Here is a 24852-nt window from a genome sequence, read left to right on the forward strand (position 1 = left end):
CAAACCTTCGCTGCACTCCCTCTATAGCAAGAGCATCCTTCCTCAGATAAGGAGACCAAAACTGCACACAATATTCCAGGCGTGGCCTCACCAAGGCCCTGTATAATTGCAGCAAGACATCCCTGCTCCTGTACTCGAATCCTCTCACTATGAAGGCCAATATATCATTTGCCTTTTTTACCGCCTGTTGGACCTGCATGCTTACCTTCAGCTGGTGTACGAGAACACCCAGGTCTCGCTGCATATTCCCCTCTCTCAGTTTATAACTGTTCAGATAATAATCTGCCTTCCTGTTTTTGCTACCAAAGTGGATAACCTCACATTTATCCACATTATACTGAATCTGCCGTGCATTTGCCCACTCACTCAACTTGTCCAAATCACCCTGAAGTCTCTCTGCATCCTCCTCACAACTCACCCTCCCACCCAGTTTTGTGTCATCTGCAAATCTGGAGATATTACATTTAGTTCCCTCATCTAAATCATTAATATATATTGTGAATAGCTGGGGTCCCAGCACCGATCCCTGCGGTACCCCACCAATCATTGCCTGCCATTCGGAAAAAGACCCATTTATCCATGGTCTTTGTTTCCTGTATGCCCACCAATTTTCTATCCATCGCAATACACTACCCCCAATCCCATGCGCTCTAATTTTACATGCTAATCTCCTATGTGGGATTTTGTCGAAAGCCTTCTGAAAGTCCAAATAAACCACATACACTGGCTCCCCCTCATCAACATCCTCGAAGAATTCTAGTAGATTTGTCAAGCATGATTTCCCTTTCGTAAATCCATGCTGACTCTGCCCGATTCTACCACTGTTCTCTAAGTGCTCTGCTATAAAATCTTTGATAATGGACGCTAGAATTTTCCCCACTACAGACATCAGGCTGATTGGTCTATAATTCCCTGCTTTCTCTCTACCTCCCTTTTTAAATAGTGGGGTTACATTAGCTACTCCCTAATCTGTAGGAACTGTTCCAGAGTCGATAGATTCTTGGAAGATGACCACCAATGCATCCACTATTTCTAGGGCCACTTCCTTAAGTACTCTGGGATGCATACCATCGGGCCCTGAGGATTTATCGGCTTTCAATCCCATCAATTTCACCAACACCATTTCTCTACTAATACTGATTTCCTTCAATTCTTCTCTCTCACTAAACCCCGTGTTCCCCAACATTTCTGGTATGATATTTGTGAAGACAGAACCCAAGTATGTATATACTTGGTCAGCCATTTCTGTGTTCCCCATAATAAATTCCTCTGTTTCGGACTGTGAGGGACCTACATTTGTCTTCACCAATCTTTTTCTCTTCACATATCTATCGAAACTTTTACGGTCAGTTTTTATGTTCCCCACAAGCTTACTCTCGTACTCTATTTTCCCCTTCTTAATCAATCCCTTGGTCCTCCTTTGCTGAATTCTAAACTGCTCCCAATCCTCAGGTCTGTTGTTTTTTCTGGCTCAGCTTTTGAAATGTAGTCACTGTTGTAGGAAATGCAGCATCCCATTTACAAACAGCAAGCTCCCACAAGCAGCTATGCCACAACGACAAGATAATCTGCTTTTGTGATGTTGATTGAGGGATAAATATTTGACAGGACACCGAGAACTGACTTCTGTGAACCAACGTCATGGAATCTTTTACATCCACCTGAGAGAGATGAGGCCTTGGTTCAACATCTCATTCAAAAGATAACATGTCTGGCATTGTAGTGCTCTGTCAGTACTGCACTGGGAGTGTCAGCCTAGACTTCTGTGCTCAAGTCTCCGGAGTGGGGCTTGAACCCACAACCTTCTGACATCAGAGGCATGAGTGCTACCACTGAGCCACATCTGACACTAACAAACCTTAATGGAAAGAATACAACACAGGAAGATTTTCTTTGGTCCAACAGGCAGGATCAGCCCCGTTATATTCATCCTTTTCTAAATACTATAGTCTCAGTAACTGCTTGTGGCAAAGCATTCTATACTCTGTGAAAACACTTCTTCAAACTTCTTCATTCATTCTCCTGGTTTATGCCCTCTTGTTACTGATCTACCAAACAATGGAACAATCTTTCTGCAGGTAACCCGTCCAAACGTTTCATGACTTTGAAAACCACTTGTTAGATAAATGCAAGTTCGTACAAATTCTTCAGGCGAATGCAACAGCAAGATCCCACAAATGGCCATAATATGAAGGTGGGGTTGGTTGGAAGAGGAAAGTTAGCCCAGGACAATATGAGTAGTCTCGGCTCATCTTAATATAGCACTATGCTATCTTATTACTGTACCTGCACCTCTCTGAACATGCAGACTATCTCTTAAATCTCTTTCCAACATGGTCTGACACTACTTAAGCCTAGATTTATATCACCCTTCAGATTTGAAGGCCAGAGTGTTACCTCCTTTAATAGTTGCGCCGCACAGAAACAAGCCATTTGGTCGAGCACGTCCATGCTGATGTTTATGCTCCAAACAGATTACCTGTTGAAAGATTACTTCCACTGGCTGATGAATCAGTTACAAGGGGGAATAAAGTAGAAGAATGAATGAGGGAGTTTCCAACCCTCCTCATCTCACCCTATCATCACCCTATTCTTTTCTCCCTCACGTGCTCATCTACCTCCCCTTTATTCTTACAGGGTTCGACAGGGTAGATGCTGTTTCCCCTGGCTGCAGAGTTTAGAACAAGGGACCACTGTTTCAGGATAAGGGGGGTCAGTCATTCAGGACTGAGACGAGGAGAAATTTCTTCACTCAGAGGGTTGTAAACCATTGGAATTCTCTACTCCAGAGAGCAGTTGATGCTCAGTCATTGAGTATATTAAAGACAGAGGTCGATAATTTTTTTGGATGCTAAGATGATCAAGGGATATAACTGTCGGGCAGAAAGGAGGAGTTGACATAGAAGATCAGCCGTGATAGGTTAAGTGAATGGGCAAATCTATGGCAAATGGATTTCAATGTCAACAAATGTGAAATCATCCACTTTGGACCTAAAAAGGATAGAACAGGGCACTTTCTAAATGGAGTAAAGCTAGAAACAGTGGTTGTCCAAAGAGATTTGGGGGTTCAGGTACACAGATAGAGTCATGGCTTTATACAGCACAGAAACAGGCCCTTCGGACCATCGTGTCTGTGTTGGCCATCAAGCACCTAACTATTATAATCCCATTTTCCAGCACTTGGCCCGTAGCCTTGTATGCTATGGCATTTCAAGTGCTCATCTAAATACTTTTTAAATGTTGAGGGTTCCTGCCTCCACCACCTCTTCAGGCAGTGTGTTCCAGATTCCAACCACCCGCTGGGTAAAATTTTTTTCCCTCAAATCCCCTCTAGACCTTCTGCCCCCCTTACCTTAAATCTATGCCCCCTGGTTAATGACCCCTCCACTAAGGGAAAAAGTTTCTTCCCATCAAACCTATCAATGCCCCTCATAATTTTGTATACCTCAATCAGGTCCCCCCTCAGCCTTCCCTGCTCTAAGGAAAACAACCCTAGCCTTTTCAGTCTCTCTTCATAGCTGAAATGCTCCAGCCCAGGCAACATCCTGGTGAATCTCCTCTGCACCCCCTCCAGTGCAATCACATCCTTCCAGCATTTCTTGTTTTTGTTTCAGATTTCCAGCATCCGCAGTATTTTGCTTTTATTTTAGTGTTTAATTCACTGCCACTTCTCTTCCAGGAATGCCTACCTTGAAGAAGTTCTGCTCTTCTCTCCGACGGGATTTTCGTTTGTCTCTTTTACCTTGTTCACCTTCATTGCTTTCTATTTCCCTCCTGGTGTTTGATCTCTTGCCCAACCCCCACCTCACTTGTTTATAATCTGTGACTTTTCTAATATTTGTCAGTTCCGAAGAAGGGTCACTGACCCGAAACGTTAACTCTGCTTCTCTTTCCACAGATGCTGCCAGACCTGCTGAGTGAATCCAGCATTTCTTGTTTTTGTTTCAGACATCCTTCCTGTAGTGTGGTACCCAGAACTGTACACAGTACTCCAGCTGTGGTCTAACTAGCGTTTTGTGCAGCTCCATCAAAACCTCCCTGCTCTTATATTCTATGCCTTGGCAAGTATCCCATATGCCTTCCTAACCACCTTATCTACCTGTGCTGCAGCCTTCAGTGATCTATGGACAAGTACGCCAAGGTCCCTCTGGCCCTCTGTACTTCCTAGGGTCCTACCATCCATTGTATATTCCCTTGCCTGGTTAGTCCTCCCAAAATGCATCACCTCCCACTTCTAAGAATTAAATTCCATTTGCCACTGCTCTGCCCATCTTACCAGCCCATCTATATCTCCCTGTAATCCAAAGCTTTCCTCCTCACTATTTACGACACCACCAATTTTCATGTCATCTGCGAACTTACTGATCATACCTCCTATATTCACGTCTAAATCATTAATGTACACTACAAACAGCAAGGGTCCCAGCACCGCTCCCTGTAATACACCACTGGTCACAGGCTTCCACTTGCAAAAACAACCCTTGACCATCACCCATCTGCCTCCTGCCACGAAGCCAATTTTGGATCCAATTTGCCAAATTGCCCTGGATCCCATGGGCTCTTACCTTCTTAACCAATCTCCCATGCAGGACCTTATCAAAAGCCTTACTGAAGTCCATGCAGACTACATCAACTGCTTTACCCTCATCTACACATCTAGTCACCTCCTTGAAAAATTCAATCTAGTTAGTTAGACACAATCTCCCCTTGACAAAGCTGACTATCCCTGATTCATCCCTGCCTCTCCAAGTGGGGATTAATCCTGTCCTTCAGAACTTTTTCCATTAGTTTCCCTACCACTGATGTTCGACTCACCAACCTGTAATTACCTGGTTTATCCCTGCTACCCTTCTTGAATAATGGTACCACATTCGCTGTCTTCCAATCCTCTGGTACCTTTCCTGTGGCCAGAGAGGATTTGAAAATTTGTGTCAGAGCCCCCGCTATCTCCTACCTTGCCTCACATAACAGCCTGGGATACATCTCATCTGGGCCTGGGGATTTATCCACTTTTAAGCCCGCTAAAACAGTTAATATTTCCTCCCTTTCAATGCTAATATGTTCAAGTATATCACAATCCCCCTCCCGGATCTCTACACCTACATCGTCCTTCTCCATAGTGAACACAGATGAAAAGTAATCATTTAAAAACTCACCTATGTCCTCCAGCTCCACACACAGACTGCCACTTTGGTCCCTAAGGGGGCCTACTCTTTCCCTGGTTATCCTCTTGCCCTTCATATACTTATAAAACGCATTAGGATTTTTCTTTATCTTGCCCACCAGTGTTTTCTCATGTCCCCTCTTCGCTCTCCTAATTACTTTTTTTTTTTAAGTACCCCCTTAAACTTTCTATACTCCTCTAGTGCCTTCACGGTTTTCAGCGCTCCGAATCTGCCATCAGCTTTTTTTTCCTTATCCAATCCTCTATATCCCTTGACACCCAGGGTTCCCTGGACTTGTTGGTCCTACCCTGCACCTTAACGGGTACATGTTGGCTCTGAACTTTCACTATTTCCTCTTTGAATGACTCCCACTGGCCTGATGTAGACTTTCCTACAATTAGCTGCTCCCAGTCCACTTTGGCCATATCCTGTTTCATCATATTAAAATCAGCCTTCCCCCAATTCAGTACCTTTATTTCCAGTCCATCTTTTTCCTTTTCCATAACTACCTTAAATCTTACAGAGTGATGGTCACTATCCCCGAAATGCTCCCCCACTGACACTTCTACCACTTGTCCAGCTTCATTCCCTAGGATTAGGTCCAGTACTGCCCCTTGTCTTGTAGGGTTTTCTATGTACTGGCTCAACAAGCTCTCCTGTATGCATTTTAAGCACCCCCTTTAAGCCTTTTGCATACGACTATCCCAGTTGATATTGGGGAAGTTGAAATCCCCTCCTATTATTACGCTATTATGTTTACACTTCGCTGTGATTTGCCTACATATCTGCTCCTCCATCTCTCCCTGACTGTTTGGAGGCCTTTCGTACACACCCAGCCAAGTGATTGCCCCCTTTTTGTTTTTAAGTTCTACCCACATGGCCTCATTTGAGGAACCTTCTAAGATATCATCCCTCCTTACTGCAGTAATTGACTCCTTGATCAACAGTGCAATGCCACCTCCTCTTTTATCCCATCCCCTGTCGCACCTGAAGATTCTATACCCTGGATATTGAGCTGCCAGTCCTGCCCTTCCCTCAACCATGTCTCGGTGATAGCAATCATATCATATTCCCATGTGCTAATCAACGCCCTCAATTCATCTGCCTTACTAGTAAGACTCCTTGCATTAAAATAGATGCAATCCAGCCTTGCATTTTTCACTTGTGCCTTAACAGGTCTATATTTGCTCTGCCTTCCAGACTGACTCAGTTTCTCTTCTACATTTGACTTTGCATCATCCCCTACTGTACCTCCACTCTGTATCCCATTCCCCTGCCAAATTAGTTTAAACCTCGCCCAACAGCACTAGCAAACCTCCCAGCAAGGATGTTGGTCCCGTTCCGGTTCAGGTGCAACCCGTCCAACTTGTACAGGCCCTACCTTTGTCAGAAACAGACCCAGTGATGCAGGAAACTAAAGCCCTCCCTCCTGCACCATCTCCTCAGTCACGTATTCATCTGCTCTATCCTACTATTTCTATACTCACTAGCACTTGGCACCGGGAGTAATCATGCTTCAGTCACATATAACTCTGGTTAAACGACAACTGGGAGTTACTGTGAGCAGTTCTGGGCACACACAACACGGCCTTGGAGAGAGTACAGCGTAGGTTTACCAGAATGATACCTGGTCTCCAAGGGTTAAGCTGCAAGTAGAGATTACACAAATTAGGTTTGTATTCCCTAGAATTTAGGAGGTTAAGGGTGATTTGGTCACAGATAGGGTAGATAGAGAGACACTATTTCCACCAGTTGAGGAGTCTAGGACTAGGAGACATAAGAGTGAAATTAGGAAACACTTCTTCACGCAAAGTGTGGTAGAAGTTTAGGACTCTCTTCTGCGAATGGCAATTGATCAATTTGTTAATTTTAAAATGGATATTGATATATTTTTGTTAGACAGAAAGGTGTTGAAGGATATGGGACAAAAGTGGGTATCTGGTGTTAAGTCACAAGTCAGCCATGATCGCATTGGACCTAAAGAGGATAGAACAGGGCACTTTCTAAATGGTGTAAAGCTAGAAACAGTGGTTGTCCAACTCGTACTTCTTATGTTCCCTTTAATTGCTATTCTCCTCAACTATTCCACGTGATAGCGAGCTCCACATTCTTAGCACTCTGTCGATGAAGAGGTTTCTCCTGAAGTTTTAAAGTGCCATTTACATCCTTCACTGGTCATATCCCTGTGTGGTGTCAACCTGTTTCTTATGAGGTATCATTTTCTCTCAAATCACTAGCAAGCTTTTCTTGCATGAGCAGCAACTTTTGTAGACATTCTTAACGTATTTCCTTGCACCATTTCCTTTATATTCCCAGCGCTAGGAATAGGCAGGATTCACATTGCTGTGATGATAATGGAATCTGTTAAACTCAGTCCCAACACTTCATCAGTCCCTCAGTAAAATGCGTGTGGTAGATGGAAACAATGGGGTCATTTTAGGTTTTGGAAAGACAAGGCAGCTATTTTGGGAAGAAATGAGCACAAACCTCTGCAACAATGGGCAGCGTCCCATAACCCATGGGCCGTGACCTGCAGAATAAACTGCAGTCAATCCCTGATGAACCGGTGTTGCAATTTCCAGGAAAAGAACCTATTTGGATCAGGACTGTTATATTGGAATTCTGTCAGAATGGGTTTGATCCATTGATATTCCACATAAAAGTAGTAGATGGGAAGGGGTATGGCCTATTGGAATTGCATACAATGGGAAAGAATGGGAATTGGAATCCTGTACATCGTGAGTGAATGGAAATGACCAGGAGTTGGATTCCTATATAATGGGAGTAAACAGGATTTGGAATCCTTACAATGCAAGTGACATGATATGCATGGGTTCAGGAGCAGTATGAGACAACAATGAATAATGTTGGGAAAGTGACTCATTAAACGAAGTAAAATACATTCACGCCAACGCTGAAACTCTCCAATAAACCAAAATGTGAAAAGGTCACGCACAAAACTTGCAGAATAATGAAAAACAAATATAAAAGCAATGTTGGCATGACCCACTTTCAAACACATTTTTGTTAATCCCAAACATGACATCTTCATAAACGACCTGGCGGTGATGTCAGATGGCCTGTTACCATACCGACACTGCCAATAAACCAATCAGAGCATATAAGTGCAGCACAATTCTGATTTTGACTCATCTTTTCCCTCAAACAAATTTTTCAATTGATCAGTTTTTCACAAGCCTGATAACAGGTTGAAAATACATAAATTACCAACCCTCCACCTCCTCCTCCCACACACACAAAACAACAGAGCAAACAATTTTCACTCCTGAGAAATTAGACACTTTAACTGTACTTAACACCCTGGACTCCCACAAATACAGCATCACAGGGCAGGCCTAATTAATATTCTCAAAGGAAGGCGTATCGCACAAAAACATCAAAACAAAAAACAGGAGCTGGAATAAGCCATTCAGCCCCTCATTCAATAAGGTCATGGCTGATCTTCACTTAAACTTCACTTTCCCGCCTGATCCTCAATTTCCTTAGAGTCCAAAAATCTACAGATCACAGTCATCGAGTCATAGAGTTTTACAGCACAGAAACAGGCCCTTCGGCCCAACACGCCTGCGCTGACCATCAAGCACCCATCCTAACAAATCCCATTTCCCCGCACTTGGCCCGTAGCCTTGTATGTTATGGCGTTTCAAGTGCTCATCTAAATATTTCTTGAATGTCGTGAGTGTTCCTGCCTCTACCACCTCTTCAGGCAGTGTGTTCCAGATTCCAACCACCCGCTGGGTGAAAACATTCCTCCTCAACTCCCCTCTAAACCTCCTGTCCCTTACCTTGAATCTACGCCCCCTAGTTATTGACCTCTCCACTAAGGGAAAAAGTTTCTTCCTATCTATCCTATCAATGCCCCTCATAATTTTGTATACCTCAATCAGGTCCCCCCTCAGCCTTCTCCGCTCCAAGGAAAACAACCCCAGCCTATCCAGTCTTTCTTCATAACTGAAATGCTCCAGCCCAGGCAACATCCTGGTGAATCTCCTCTGCACCCACTCCAGTGCAATCACATCCTTCCTAAAGTGCGGTGACCAGAACTGTACACAGTAGTCCAACTATGGCCTCACTAGCAATTTATACAGCTAAATCATCACCTTCCTGCTCTTATATTCTATGCCTTGGCTAATAAAGGCAAGTATCCCATATGCCTTTCTAATCACCTTATCTACCTGTGCTGCTGCTTTCAGTGATCTATGGACAAGCACCCCAAGGTCCCTCTGACCCTCTATTTTCCCTGGAGTCCTACCATCCATTTTATATTCCCTTGCCTTTTTAGTCCTCCCAAAGTGCATCACCTCACACTTCGTAGGATTAAACTCCATTTGCCACTGCTCCGCCCATCTTACCAGCCCATCTATATCGTCCTGTAATCCAAGGCTTTCCTCCTCACTATTTACGGCACCGCCAAATTTCGTGTTGTCTGCGAACTTACTGATCATACCTCCTATATTCACGTCTAAATCATTAATGTACACTACAAACAGTGAGGTTCCCAGCACCAATCCCTGTGGTACACCACTGGTCACAGGCTTCCACTCACAGAAACAGCCCTCTACCATCACCCTCTGCCTCCTGCCACGAAGCCAGTTTTGAATCCAATTTGCCAAATTACTCTGGATCCCATGGGCCTTTACTTTCTTAACCAATCTCCCATGCGGGACCTTATCAAAAGCCTTAATGAAATCCATGTAGACTACATCAACTGCTTTACCTCATCTACACATCTAGTCACCGCCTCGAAAAATTCAATCAAGTCAGTTAGACACAATCTCCCCCTGACAAAGCCATGCTGACTATTCCTGATTAATCCCTGCCTCTCCAAGTGCAGATTAATCCTGTCCCTCAGAACTTTTTCCAATAAATTCCCTACCACTGATGTTAGACTCACCGGCCTACAATTACCTGGTTTATCCCTGCTATCCTTCTTGAATAATGGTACCCACATTCTCTGTCCTCCAATCCTCCGGTACCTCTCTTGTGGCCAGAGAGGATCTGAAAATGTGTGTCAGATCCCCTGCTTGAATATACTCTCTGACTGAGCTATTCTCTGAGGTAGAGAATTCCAAAGCATTGAGTGAAGAAATACCTCCTCACCTCAATCCTAAATGGCCATTCCTGTATCCTGAGAGTGTGTTCCCTAATTCTAGATTCTCCAGCCAGTGGAAACAGCCTCTCTGCATCTAGTCCTCTTCAGAATTTTATAAGTTTCAATGAGATCACCTCATTCTTCCAAACTCCAGACTGTATAGGCCCATTCTACTTCACTTTGGAGTCTGTTTGGGCCTCAACATCTTGGCTCGCGTGCCACGGGTCAACATTCCCGAAGCAGCTCCTCAATTTCCTGCTGCGTCTTTGGAGGAAGGTGGGTGGGAGACCCTCGAAAAATAGCAAATCGGGATGCACGCCTGGTGTTCCCGCTACAGTCAGGCTGGGAGATTGGGAGGAGCCCTGTGACGATTCCCGGCGCACAAGGTCACCATCAGCAAGGAGCCAATAGCACCTTGCCCTCCAAAAGTACCCTCTAGTTTTTTTCCTCCATTACCCTACCCAGAAAACTGTTCCAAGTGTGATCATTCTTCACTGAAGAGTTTTTTTTTCTACAAATTGATCATTGATCACCAATGGAAGGAATGGGTTTGACTGGTGGAATATCCTCGTTCCCTGCCATACTTCCGTATGTGAATCTATATGAGCAATGTTGGAGATGTAATGTTGACGAGGCTGATGAGACTTGCCCACCAGTAACATAGAAAAACACAAAAATCTACAGCACAGGCCATTCGACCTATCAATACCATCAGCGGTTACATACCATCGGCACGCCCCGGTTTCCAATGATCGCCGGCCTCCGGCTCAAATTCTCGCTCTTCATAATACAGGGGGAGTAGATCACCAGAGGGACCAGGTAAAGTGCTACCAAGAGTCCTAGATATGCGAGAAGTAGAAACATCTGAAAAACTGAAAACAGACAAGTGGGGATCGTTAACAAGCGAGACGGAAAAGATCTTTGAAACAAAATCAGATGCAAAGTACTGATCGAAACAACGGGCCCAGAATTTGCTGGGACAATAACAGCGAGGTTAATGGTGCTCACTGTTATTGATGTTGAAAGAGAGATATGCTGAGAGTTGCGAATCACCAGATAATTTGTGTCACTCCAACATTAGCCTGACGAAAATGGCAGTGCCCTCCCGCCCCACGTTTTATTGAAATTGCTGTATTTGCACATTAATTGCCCATTAAACATGCCCTGGAAAGTTAGGGCTGGCACTTAACAGCAGAAGAAACTTTTAACAAATAGATTTATCTTCCTGCATGGCCTCTCAACCTCTATGGCCCAGAAAGGGAAGAATTGACACAGCGGTGTCTCATTCCAAAAGCTAGTAAAATGTCGTTACAGAACGTTAAAATTTTAATTTTTCACTTTTTCTTTGTCTCTTTTTTTCTCTCAATCTAATCTGTATTTCTCTTACTTTATTTTTGTTTTGGTACCTGACTTGACTCTAATTCACCCCATTTCCTTCTTGTTGTTCCTCTGTATATTTCTCAATCCTGAAATCCCTTTGTTTAAAGAGGTGGACTGTTGGCCCCGTCATTCCTGGAGGTTCCAGATGCCCCGTTGCCCCTCGCCACGCCGTTATCAGCTCGCACTCCCAATAAGCTACAATGCAAAACTCTCTCTAAACTGAAAGGTGAGAGAAGAAATCTAACTCATGGGGCAGACTGTGGGATGCCCCACTTCAGCAAGATCTGGGCCACTGTGAAAGGACAGAGTTGAGAGGATTCACACGATCAGGAAACGGCTGTTAGGCAAGTTCAGCAAAAAGGACACTACGTACCAACTTTCTCTGATCGAGCAAATTGACCAGCAATCAGCCAGGCCAGCATGGTAGCAGCAGCAACTGCTCCAATGTGCAGGAAAGGCGCTGTGGCCTGTTTGAGGAAAAGAAAAAAAAAAAACATCAATCTTCTTGTCCATCATTTTCTTTCCCCTCCTCCTTCAAAAGGCACCATCTGAAAAATCAATACAGCACTCACAATTCAGCAAGTTCCCCAGGGCTTTGGGAAGAGTCCATAGCATTGTCAGGGGAAGGGCTTGTAACGTGGAACGACCTCGAGAAATGGTGTCATTGAGAGAGACTCAGAACGTGGGGATAGATGGTAGCTCTGCATGTGGGGAGGTGTTCCATGTACATATCAGTGGCGCGTGCATTGTGTGCTGTACATATGTAGTGTGTGATGCGTGCATGCAGCATGGGCATGTATCATGTGCTGGGGCGTGCATTCACGTTATGTGCATGTGTGGCAGGGCATGCATGTGGGTAGCATGCATGCCGTGTGGGTGAGGGGCATGAATTGTGTGTTGTGCATCAGGATATGGGAGGATTGAATGGTCTTCTATCACAGTGAATCACCCGTATCAACTCAGCAAATTAATAGGATCACTACTGTTAAACATTTCACAACAGAAATATCAAATTCTAATTTAAGAAATTAAATAAAGACAAAGATTACCATTAGTCTACATCAAGTGTATGATGGGATAGTCAAGATGCCCAGAATCTTTGCAAAATGGCTAAATTTAGGCTGAAACTCCAGTATCTTACTGAGGGAGTGTTGCATTGTCAGAAGTGCCATCTTTCAGATGAGACAAACTGAGGGCCTGTCTGACTTCTCAGTGGGACGTAAAAGATCCCGGGAGCAGGGAATTTATCCATGGTGTCCTGGACAACATTGATCCCTTAACCAACACCGCTAAACAAATCACTTTAAATTTCTAGCTTCAAGATTATGAAGTGAACTGAAGAAACCCAAAAGACTGGTTTAATAAAGGCTCAAGTCCCACCAGCTACAAATTGCACAGTTAGGAGTAAGAGGAAAAATCAGTCACAACTTCTTCAGCCTAATGGCTGGGGAACAAATTAGCCATGAGGCCCATTGACCATAGAAACCATAGAAAAATTACGGCATAGAAGGAGGCCGTTCAGCCCATTATGTCCGCGCCACCCAAAAAAACTAGCCACCTTCAGGTGCATGTCCAGGTACCTTTTAAAAGAATTGAGAGTTTCTGCCTCCACCACCATTCCAGGCAGTGAATTTCAGACACCCACCACCTTCTGGGTGAAAAAGTTTTTCCTCTTGTCCCCTCTAATCCTTCTACCAATCACCTTAAATCTGTGCTTCCTGGTAATTGACCTCTCTGCTAGCAGAAACAGGTCCTTCCTGTCCACTCTATCTAGGCCCCTCATAATTTTGTACACTTGAATTAAGTTAGCCCTCAGCCTCCTCTGTTCTAAGGAAAACAACCCCAGCCTATCCAATCTTTCTTCATAGCTGCAACTTTCAAGCCCTGGCAACATTCTTGTGAATCTCCTCTGTACTCTCTCCAGAGCAATTATGTCCTTCCTGTAATGCGGTGACCAGAACTGTACACAATACTCCAACTGTGGCCTAACCAGTGTTTTATACAGTTCCAGCGTTACATCCCTAATTTGACAACATAAGCAAATATAAACATGTCCAAGAGTCCATCAGATGAAGAAAGAAATGGTTGAGGGATGTGAGAAGCTACAGGGGTGTGCTTGACCCAAGAGAAAGGTTTCGTCAGCCTGAATGGATTTTTCTGTCTGGTGAAAGTTCCTGACGGGTTTATTCTGCTTATACCACACAGAGTCACGAGTGAAAAAAGTCAAATGTTGGTTACCATTAGGGTAATGAGTCAGAAACTGGGACTGCACAAACTAAGCAATCCTCACACCTGCTCTGCCTTATAACCCCCCAATCCTCCTTACATCACCCTGATAGTCACTTCATTGCCCTGTCAAGTCTAACATGTATAGTTTGAAGGCAGCACAGATGACCAGAGATGTTGCTGGGAGACTAAGTACAGACGGAAAAAAATAACACAGCTCCAGACTTTTTCAAACACTTGAGAGCTACTGCATAATCTGTGCTAAAACACGGCTTTAAAACTTCCACTGGTTCAGCAAAAACAACATTTCATTGACTGGTTTTCCCTTTCTGGACTGTTGTCAGGGCAACCACACTGAAATCAGGATTCCAAGTGGCTAGGCTATATCATAATGCACTGGGCAAAGCATGAGAAATGAATCTTAGCACTGCGTTTGTAGAAATAAAACACAGGATTTATTATGTTGCAAGCAAATTAAATGGAAGAGCAGCAAACATGCAGCCATCCCAATTAAAAATTAGGCCTCACGTCAGCCCAACAGACTGGCAAGCTCTTGAAAGTCTTCAAATGACAAAATATAAAAAGATAAAAAGAGGCAGAGTACAAAAGCAAGAAAGTTATGCTAAACTTTTGTAAATCACTGTTTAGACCTCAGCTGGAGTAATGTGGCCAATTCTGGCCATCACACTTTCGGAAAGATGTCAAGGCCTTGGACAGGGTGCAGAGAAGATTTACTAGAACGGGACCAGGGATGACAGACTTCAGTTATGCGGAGAGACTAGAGAAGCTGGGATTGCTTTCATTAAAGCAGAGAAAGTTAAGGGGAGACTTAAAAGAGGCGCACAAAATTATGACTGGTTTTGATAAGAGAGGATAGGGAGAAACTATTTCCAATGGCCGGAGGGTCAGTAACCAGAGGACACAGATTTAGGATAATTGGCAAAAGGACCATTGGGAAGATGAGGAGAATTTTTTTTTTTTTTACACAGCGAGTTATGATGATCTGGAATACACTGCCTGAAAGGGCAGTGGAGTCAGATTCAATTGTGAATTGGATAAGTATTTGAAAAGGAAACATTTGCAGGGCTATAGGGAAAGTGGGACTAACGGGATAGCCCTTACAAAGAGCTGGCACAGGAAAGAGGGGCCGAATGGCCCCCTTCTGTGCTGTATCATTCTTTAATTCTATAAAAACAATTATAATTCCATCATCTGTAAAAAGAAAAAAAAAACAGAGGGAAACTAACAGATTTCAAAACTATAATTGATAAAAGTTAAATGGGAGATGAATACTTACTTGGAATGATATAAGAATAATGTCCCATTCTTCATTCCACAACTGATTGACTGAAATCATGGCGACGAGAATAGCTACCAATATCACCATCAGTCCAACCTATGAGAGTGAAGAGAAGTTAACACATTGCATAGATTCACATGCATGGCCGAGAACTAATTAGGATAATTTTATAGTGCTGGGTTCTGCTGAATATTTCAATGGGATTTGGTTGGAGGGAGCATCGTTTCCTCAGGTTGCTAACTCTTGCAAGTTTCAGGAACCAAGGAACAGGAGGAGGCCATTCAGCCCCTCAAGTTTTTTCTACCATTCAATGATATCAAGGCTAAACACTACCTCAACTCCATCTACCCAAATAGGTTCAACATCCCTTACCCAACAAAAATCTATGGATCTCAAGTCTTGAAAGCTCCAGTTGTCCACTGGCATCCACAGCCTTTTCAGAGAGAGAGAAAAACTTGCTAGAGATATCAAGCATAGTACTCAAGATATTTCCAAGAGAAAAAGGGAGGTTAAGGGTAATATGGGCCCCTTAAAGAGAAATGCAGCTGATATTGTACTTGAAATTACAGCAAACTTGCTGAACAATTATTTTCTGTTGCTCTTCACAGTAAAGGATGAGGATAAACTATCAGAGACAGGAAGAAAATTTAAAAAAATCAATGCATTGAACTTACTACATTGAATACAAGCTTATAAAAGATAATGGTAAAAATAATGAAGATTTATAAGTTTCCAGGACCTGATGGTTTCCACCAGGGTATTAAAAAAAAAAGTGAGGAAATTGCAGATGCTTTAGTCAAAATTCAAAAATGACACTCCATTTTTGAAAAGGGTCGGAAAGAACATAAGAAATAGGAGGGGGGGGGGGGAGGAGGAGGAGGAGGCCATTCAGCCCTTCACCCCTGCTCCACCATTCAATGAGATCATGGCTGATCTTCTACTTCAACACCATTTTCCTGCACTATCCCCGTATCCCTTGATGTTTCTAATATTTAGGAATCTATCGATCTCTGTCTTAAACATATTCAGCAACTGAGCCTCCAAAACCCTCTAGGGTAGAGAATTCCAAAGATTCACCACCCTCTGAGGGAAGAAATTACTCCGAACCTCAGTCCTAAATGGCCTACCCCTTTTTCTGAGACTGTGTCCCCTGGTTCTAGATACACCAGCCAGGGGAAGCATCCTTCCTGAATCAACCCTGTAGAGCAAAGAACAAAGAACAGGCCATTCGGCCCTCTAAGCCTGCGCCGATTTTGATGCCTGCCTAAACTAAAACCTTCTGCACTACCGGGGTCCGTATCCCTCCATTCCCATCCTATTCATGTATCTGTCAAGATGCCTCTTAAACGTCTCTATGGTACCTGCTTCCACCACCTCTCCCGGCAACAAGTTCCAGGCACTCACCACCCTCTGTGTAAAGAACTTGCCTCGCACATCCCCTCTAAACTTTGCCCCTCTCACCTTAAACCTATGTCCCCTAGAATCTGACTCTTCCACCCTGGGAAAAAGCTTCTGACTATCCACTCTGTCCATGCCACTTATAACTTTGTAAGCCTCTATCATGTCGCCCCTCCACCTCCGTCGTTCCAGTTAAAACAATCTGAGTTTATCCAACACCTCCTCATAGCTAATGCCCTCCAGACCAGGCAACATCCTGGTAAACCTCTTCTGTACCCTCTCCAAAGCCTCCACTTCCTTCTGGTAGTGTGGCGACCAGAATTGCACGCAATATTCTAAGTGTGGCCTAACTAAAGTTCTGTACAGCTGCAACATGACTTGCCTATTTTTATACTCTATGCCCCGACCGATGAAGGCAAGCATGCCGTATGCCTTCTTGACTACCTTATCCACCTGCGTTGCCACTTTCAGTGACCTGTGGACCTGTACGCCCAGATCTCTCTGCCTGTCAATACTCCTAAGGGTTCTGCCATTCACTGTATACCTCCCACCTGCATTAGACCTTCCAAAATGCATTACCTCACATTTGTCCGGATTAAACTCCATCTGCTATTTCTCCGCCCACGTCTCCAACCGATCTATATCCTGCTGTATCCTGTGACAATCCTCATCACTGTCCGCAACTCCACCAACCTTTGTGTCGTCCGCAAACTTACTAATCAGACCAGCTACATTTTCCTCCAAATCATTTATATATACTACAAACAGCAAAGGTCCAAGCACTGATCCCGGCGGAACACCACTAGTCAAATCCCTCCATTCAGAAAAGCACCCTTCCACTGCTACCCTCTGTCTTCTATGACGGAGCCAGTTCTGTATCCATCTTGCCAGCTCCCCTCTGATCCCATGTGACTTCACCTTTTGTATCAGTCTGCCATGAGGGACCTTGTCAAAGGCTTCACTGAAGTCCATATAGATAACATCCACTGCCCTTCCTTCATCAATCATCTTTCTCACTTCCTCAAAAAACTCAATCAAATTAGTGAGACACGACCTCCCCTTCACAAAACCATGCTGCCTCTCGCTAATAAGTTTGTTTGTTTCCAAATGGGAGTAAATCCTGTCCTGAAGAATTCTCTCTAATAATTTCCCTACCACTGACGTAAGGCTCACCGGCCTATAATTTCCTGGATTATCCTTTCCACCCTTGTTAAACAAAGGAACAACATTGGCTATTCTCCAGTCCTCTGGGACCTCAAATGTCACCAATGAGGATGCAAAGATTTCTGTCAAGGCCGCAGCAATTTCTTCCCTTGCCTCCCTCAGTATTCTCGGGTCGATCCCATCAGGCCCTGGGGACTTATCTACCTTAATGCTTTGCAAGACACCCAACACCTCATCCTTTTCGATAATGAGATGACTGAGACTATCTGCACTCCCTTCCCTAGGCTCATCATCCACCAAGTCCTTCTCCTTGGTGAATACTGATGCAAAGTACTCATTTAGTACCTTGCCCATTTCCTCTGGCTCCACACATAGATTCCCATCTCTGTCCTTGAGTGGGCCAACCCTTTCCCTGGTTACTCTCTTGCTCTTTATATATGTATAAAAAGCCTTGGGATTTTCCTTAATCCTGTTTGCCAATGACTTTTCATAACCCCTTTTAGCCCTCATGACTCCTTTTTTTTTTATAGAGATACAGCACTGAAACAGGCCCTTCGGCCCACCGAGTCTGTGCCGATCATCAACCACCCATTTATACTAACCCTACACTAATCCCATATTCCTACCACATCCCCACCTGTCCCTATATATTTCCCTACCACCTACCTATACTAGGGGCAATTTATAATGGCCAATTTACCTATCAACCTGCAAGTCTTTGGCATGTGGGAGGAAACCGGATCACCCGGAGGAAACCCACGCAGGCACAGAGAGAACTTGCAAACTCCACACAGGCAGTACCCAGAATTGAACCCGGGTCGCTGGAGCTGTGAGGCTGCGGTGCTAACCACTGCGCCACTGTGCCGCCCTTGCTTAAGTTCCTTCCTACTGTCTTTATATTCCTCAAGGGATATGTCTGTTCCTAGCCTTCCAGCCCTTACGAATGCTGCAAGAATTTTGTATGCTTCAATGAGAACACATCTCATTCTTCTAAACTCTGGAGAATAAAGGCCCAGTCTATTTAATCTTTCCTCATAAGGCAATCCCTCCATTCCAGGAATTAGTTTGGTGACCTTTTTTGCATTCCCTCTATGGCAAGCATATCTTTCATTAGTTAAGGAGACCAAAACTGCACACAATACCCCAGGTGCAGTCTCACCAAACCTCTACATAATTGCAGGGACACTCTTTACTCCTGTACTCAAATCCTCTTGTAATAAAGGCCAACATACCATTTACCTTCTTAATTGCTTGCTATACCTTCATGTTAGCTTTCAGTGACTCATGAACAAGAAAGAGAGAGAGTCTTTCACAAAGTCAGGATGTCCCAAAGTGCTTTAAAGCCAATGAAGTACTTTTGAAGTGTAGTTACTGCTGTAATGTAGGAAATGTGGCAGCCAATTTGTGCACAGCAAGCTCCCACAAACAGCAATCTGTTTTTGCGATGTTGATTGAGGGATAAATATTGGTGAGGACACAAGAGAGAATTCCCCTGGTCACCTTCGAAATAGTGCCATAGGATCTTTTACATTCACTTGAGAGAGCAAATGGGAACTCAGCTTAACGTTTCATAGAATGACAGCACCTCCAACATTGCAGCACTTCCTCAGTACCGCCCTGGAGTGTCAGCGTCGATTCTTGTGCTCAACTCTCTGGAGTGGGACTTAAACCCATAACCTTATGATGCAGAGGCAAGAATGCTACCCATTGAGCCACGGCTGGATAAACTCTGAGAATTCCTTTCCTATAAGTGAGAAAGGAATCAGCCAGGGTTCCAATTCCTGATCACAACCCAAGGACTTCTGTGTGCACGAGTGAGATTTATGGAGAGAATTGGGTCTCACGCTGTGCCCCACTTGGTCCAACAGCCTGCTGGCACACAACCATCTGGGAGAAAGGTCACTTTGTAGAATCGTATAATAGTCATACAGCACAGAAAGAGGCCATTCGGGCACTGTGCTTGCACTGGCTCTTTGAAAGAGCGATTCATGTAGCCCCACTCCTTCCCACTGTCCCCGTAGCCCTGTTATCAGGTACCTGGTATCTGGTTCTTGGATGAAGTGTCTGATTGTTGCTGTCAACCACAGAAACAAAGCAAGAGATGAGTCAAGAATCAGGAAAATTGGAGGGGAATGGAAAGATTGTTACTCTGGAAATGTGTCTTGATCCGCTCACACTTACCTTGTGCAGCCAGTGTAGATTCATCTGTTGCCCCACTGCTATGTGGCATAGTGCTAAAATCTGAAAGAGGAGCCATCATTACATCAGTTGATGGAATCATAGAATCGTACAACATAGGAGGCCATTCAGCCCATTGTCCCTTATGAAAGTTACAGCACACCAAACCCTGCCACAGCATCCAATAATCCTTCATTGAGTGCCTTCATTGCTGAGAGAGCCCCTCCCCACACACCGCCCTGTCAATCTTAAAACTGCCCCATTTACCAAATTGGCTCAGTTAGAATGGACGGGGGTCATCACTCACACAAAGTGGGGAGGGTAGATCTCAAGCATAGTGATAATGTTACTGGATAGTAATCCAAAGGCCGAGACTCGTACTCCGTAGACATGAGTTCAAATCCCACACGGCAGCTGGGGGAATTTAAATTCAATTAATTAATAAATCTAGAATAAAATGCTAGTCTCATCAATAATGATCATGAACCTACTGGATTGTCATAAAAACCCATCTGGTTCAATAATGGGCTTCGGGGGAGGAAATCTACTGTCCTTATCCAGTCTGGCCTATATGCAGATCCACAGCAAAGTGGTTCACTCTTAAATGTCCTCTGAAATGGCCTAGCAAGCTACTCAGTTGTATCAAACCATACAGAAAAAAGCACTGCAGGTTTACCTCTATCACATGGACTTCAGCAGTTCAAGAAGTGGGCTCACCACCATTTCAAGGGCAATTAGGGATGGACAATAAATGCTGGCCTGTGACGCTCACATTCCAAGAACAAATTTAAACTATCTTTTCAGATGTAAAGTGGGCTGCCAACTCGTTGCCATCCATCTTACACCAGTGCACAATTAAGATCTATGCCAGGGAGCCGAGACCAAGTATAGTCCTCATGTGAAGTAGGGATTGAACATGGGGAATAATCAGACCAATGCACATAGACTGTATCCCAATTTTCACCAGGAAAAGTGACCAAAAGCTTGGTCAAAGATATAGATTTTAAGCAACCTGCTCCTCATTCAGTTGTCTTTTCTCTCTCTCTCTCTCTCTCTCCCCACCTCTAGTATGTTGAGGTCCATCTCTCACTTGGACCCCTGGATATTACCGTGCAGTTCTAGAATCTCTTGCTCTCTCTCTCTTTCTCTGAGAATGTTCAGTGACAGTGGGGGTTAAGATGGTCGATGGAACCATTGTATCTTCCCCCCACCCACAAAGGTTTACCACTATATTCCCTCCAATAGGTCAAGAGGTTCAGGAGGTTAAGGCAACCTCCTATTGCGACACACCTGTCATCATGGTCACCAAGACAACACTGAAAATCTCATTGCAAGGAAGATCACCCCAACTTCATAACACATCCCCGCGCCACAGAAAAACCCTTGCAGATTAGACTAAAGATCTCCTTACAACTTACCTGTAAAAATGCAACGTATATGAATCCAGCTGAAGCTAGTACCAGCACTGGAACTGACCAGTCATTCCAGTAACCTTTCTTATTGTACATGTACCTGCAAGACAACAGGTTGACTTCAATTACTTATCAGCTACGAGTGTAAAAACACCACAACAAATTGCATTTATATAGTACCTTCAATGTAGCAGAATGTCCCGGGGCTTCACAGGAGAATTATCAGACAAAATTTGGCAATGAGTCTCAAAAGGCATTTTCGGGACCGGTGATCAAAAGCTTGGCCAAAGAGATAGGTTTTAAGCTGGGTCTTAAAGGAGGAGAGAGAAGTGGAGAGGTTTATAGAGGGATTTCCAGACCTTGCACTGGAGAGGGTGCAGAGGAGATTCACCAGGATGTTGCCTGGGCTGGAGCATTTCAGCTATGAAGAGAGACTGGAAAGGCTTGGGTTGTTTTCCTTGGAGCAGAGAAGAATGAGGGGGGACATGATTGAGGTGTACAAGATTATGAGGGGCATTGATAGGTTAGATAGGAAGAAACTTTTTCCCCCGAGTGGAGATGTCAATAACCAGGGGGGCATAGATTTAAGGTAAGGGGCAGGTGATTTAGGGGGGATTTGAGGAAAAAAAATTTCACCCAGAGGGTGGTTGGAATCTGGAACGTACTGCCTGAATAGGGGGTAGAGGCAAGAACCCTCACAACATTTAAGAAGTATTTAAATGAGCACCTGAAATACCAAAGCATGCAAGGCTATGGGACAAGTGCTGGAAAATGAGATGAGAATAGTTAAGTGCTTGATGGCCAGCACAGACACGATGGGCCGAAGGGCCTGTTTCTGTGCTGTATAACGCTATGACTTAGGACCCAGGCAGCTGAAGCCATGGCCACCAATGGTGAAGAGATTAAAATCTGGGATGATCAAGAGGCCAGAATTGGAGGAGTGCAGAGGTCTCGGAGGGTTGAGGGCTGGGGGAGATTACAGAGATAGGGAGGGAGTAAGGCAATGGAGAGATCTGGAAAACAAGGATGAGAATTTTAAATTTGGCACAATGCTTCCTTCGATCGATCGATGAAACTAGACTGAATGGTCCATTGACCCAACTCCTTTCCCTGGGTTTACCATTCTCCTTGCCCCTAGGGATGGGGGTGGGGGGGGGGGGGGGGTAGTGGTGAATGAAAGAATTGTAATAATAATAATAAAAGCAAAATACTGCGGATGCTGGAAATCTGAAATAAAAACAAGAAATGCTGGAACCACTCAGCAGGTCTGGCGGCATCTGTGGAAAGAGAAGTAGAGTTAACGTTCCGGGTCAGTGACCCTTCTTCGGAACTCCATCACACCTGTGCTGGCTAATTGAAAGAACAATCCAATTAGTTCCACTCCCCGCTCTTTCCCCAAAGCCCTGCAAATTTTTCCTTTTCAAGTATTTATCCAATTCCTTTTTGAAAGTGACTATTGAATCTGCTTCCACCACCCTTTCAGGCAGTGCATTGTGATGTTCCCAAGGCCGGGAGTGGGGCTTGAACTTACAAACTCCTGACTCAGAGGCGAGAGTGCTCCCAACTGAGCCAAACTGACACTCAAGAAAAGAAAAGGGACAAATGGTTAAGGAAGAGTTAGCTGAAATGCTAACCTGAGGCTGGGATATAAAGGGGAGGGAGTGATGATTCAGTTGATCAGAACCTATCTGTGCACAGCACCTCAGGAAGGATATACTGACCTTGGAGGGAGTGCAGCACAGATTCACCAAAATGGTAAAAGGGCTAATTTATGAAGACAGGTTACCGAAACTTGCATAGATTTAGAAGATTGAGATGTGGTTTGATCAAGGCGTTTAAAACAATAAAGGGATTCAATAGGGCATAAAGAGAGAAACAATTTCCTCATGATGAGAGAATCAAGAACAAGGGGACGCAGTTGTAAAATTAGCGCTAGGCTAATCCAGGACGATGTCAGGAAGCACTTCTTAACACAAAGGGTGGTGGAAACTGGAACTGTCTCCCGGAAAAGGCTGTGGATGCAAGAGGTCTGATAGAGTTTTGTTGGGTAAGGGTATCAAGGGACATGGGCATAGATGGGCAAATGGAGCTCAGGTACATGTCAGCCATGATCTAATGGAATAGTGGAACAGACTATATGGGCAGAATGGTCTCCTCTTGCTCCTATATCCTTACATTTCCAGCAATGACAGTTCTCCAGCCCCACCTGCATTTACACTATGTGCAATGAGTCACAATATTGTGCACAAAGTGTTCACCAATTTGCACACCTCAGGCCCCTGAGTGGGGAAGTGTAAAATCTCAGCAGAACTGGGAGTTCATTGATGAAAGAAGTTCCATTGCCTGGCAATGCCTGGCCTGGTTAGCAACAACGAACAAAAGATCCTGCAGTTACAGCTGTGATTTATGCATGATCTTAAATCAGAAGAGAGCTGGGAGATGATACCTCATCAAGAAAGATTGAACAGGCTGGGACGCTTTCCTCTAGACCTGACAGAGCTCTTTAAAATTATGAGGGGGCTTGATAGGGTAGATGTAGAGAAGACATTTCTACTTGTGGAGGGGGGAGTCCAAAGCTAGGGGTCATAGAGTTATAGACAAAGACTCATAACAGCACAGAAAGAGCCCATTTGGCCCATCAAGTCCATGCCAGCTCTCTGTAGAGCAATCCAGTCAGTCCGACTGCCCCACTCTATACCCATAGCTCCACAGGTTTATTTTTCCCTCAAGTGCTCATCCAATTTCCTTTGAAATCATTCATTGTCTCTGCTTCCAATAAAAGGTAACAACCTATGACATAATAAAAAGTCCCAAGCTGCTTGAAAGGAGGGTTTCAAAGCAAATTCACACACCGAGCCATATCAGGGCAGATGGCCAAAAGAGGTCGGTTTTAAAGAGCGTCTTAAAGGTAGAAAGGGAGGTAATAAGGTGGAGAGGTTCAGGGAGGGAAGGCAGTCATTAATAAACCCAATAAGGAATTCAGGAGAAGCTTCTTTATCCAGAGAGTGGTGAGAATGTGGAACTCGCTACCGCAGGGAGTGGATGAGATTAATAGTATAGATATATTTAAGGGGAAGCTGGATAAACACCTGTGGGAGAAAGAAATAGAAGGATATGGTAATGGCGTGAGATTGAAGTCGGGTTGGAGGAGGCTTGTGTGTAGTATGAAAACTGGCACGGACAAATTGGTCCCAATGGACGGTTTCTGTACTGTAAATACCACGTCAGAAACTCCCTTCCTAACAGCACTATGGGTGTACCGACGCCCCAAGGACTGTTTTGGTTCAAGAAGGCAGCTCACCACCACCTTCTCAAGGGCAATTAGGGATGGGCAATAAATGCGGATCCAGCCAGCGACACCCACATCGCCCCAACAAAGCTGATTGACAAGAGAATCCACAGGACTGACTGGTTTCCTTGACTGTTCCCCGGATCAAATCTGCCATCACCATCCAATGCGGTGTTTAAACGTCACGTGGCTGCACAAAGGAACCCTTCCTCACCTCAGCGCCAATT

The 24852-nt window shown here is 44.3% G+C and overlaps 1 protein-coding gene across 2 annotated transcripts in view; it reads right to left on the minus strand.

Annotated features, from left to right (window-relative positions):
* Positions 1-24852, minus strand: part of LOC137371121 (glycerophosphodiester phosphodiesterase domain-containing protein 5-like) — a 129246-nt gene that overhangs the window by 93114 nt on the left and 11280 nt on the right. For both annotated transcript variants that reach the window (XM_068033087.1, XM_068033088.1), the window contains exons 2-6: positions 21343-21436; positions 19928-19987; positions 15182-15280; positions 12032-12125; positions 11005-11150 (exon numbers count right to left, since the gene is read on the minus strand). In XM_068033087.1, the coding sequence (XP_067889188.1) occupies positions 11005-11150; positions 12032-12125; positions 15182-15280; positions 19928-19987; positions 21343-21436 (493 nt within the window). The remainder of the gene's footprint in view (positions 1-11004; positions 11151-12031; positions 12126-15181; positions 15281-19927; positions 19988-21342; positions 21437-24852) is intronic.

Source organism: Heterodontus francisci, chromosome 6, assembly GCF_036365525.1.
Source record: "Heterodontus francisci isolate sHetFra1 chromosome 6, sHetFra1.hap1, whole genome shotgun sequence".
Classification (NCBI taxonomy): Eukaryota; Metazoa; Chordata; class Chondrichthyes; order Heterodontiformes; family Heterodontidae; genus Heterodontus; species Heterodontus francisci.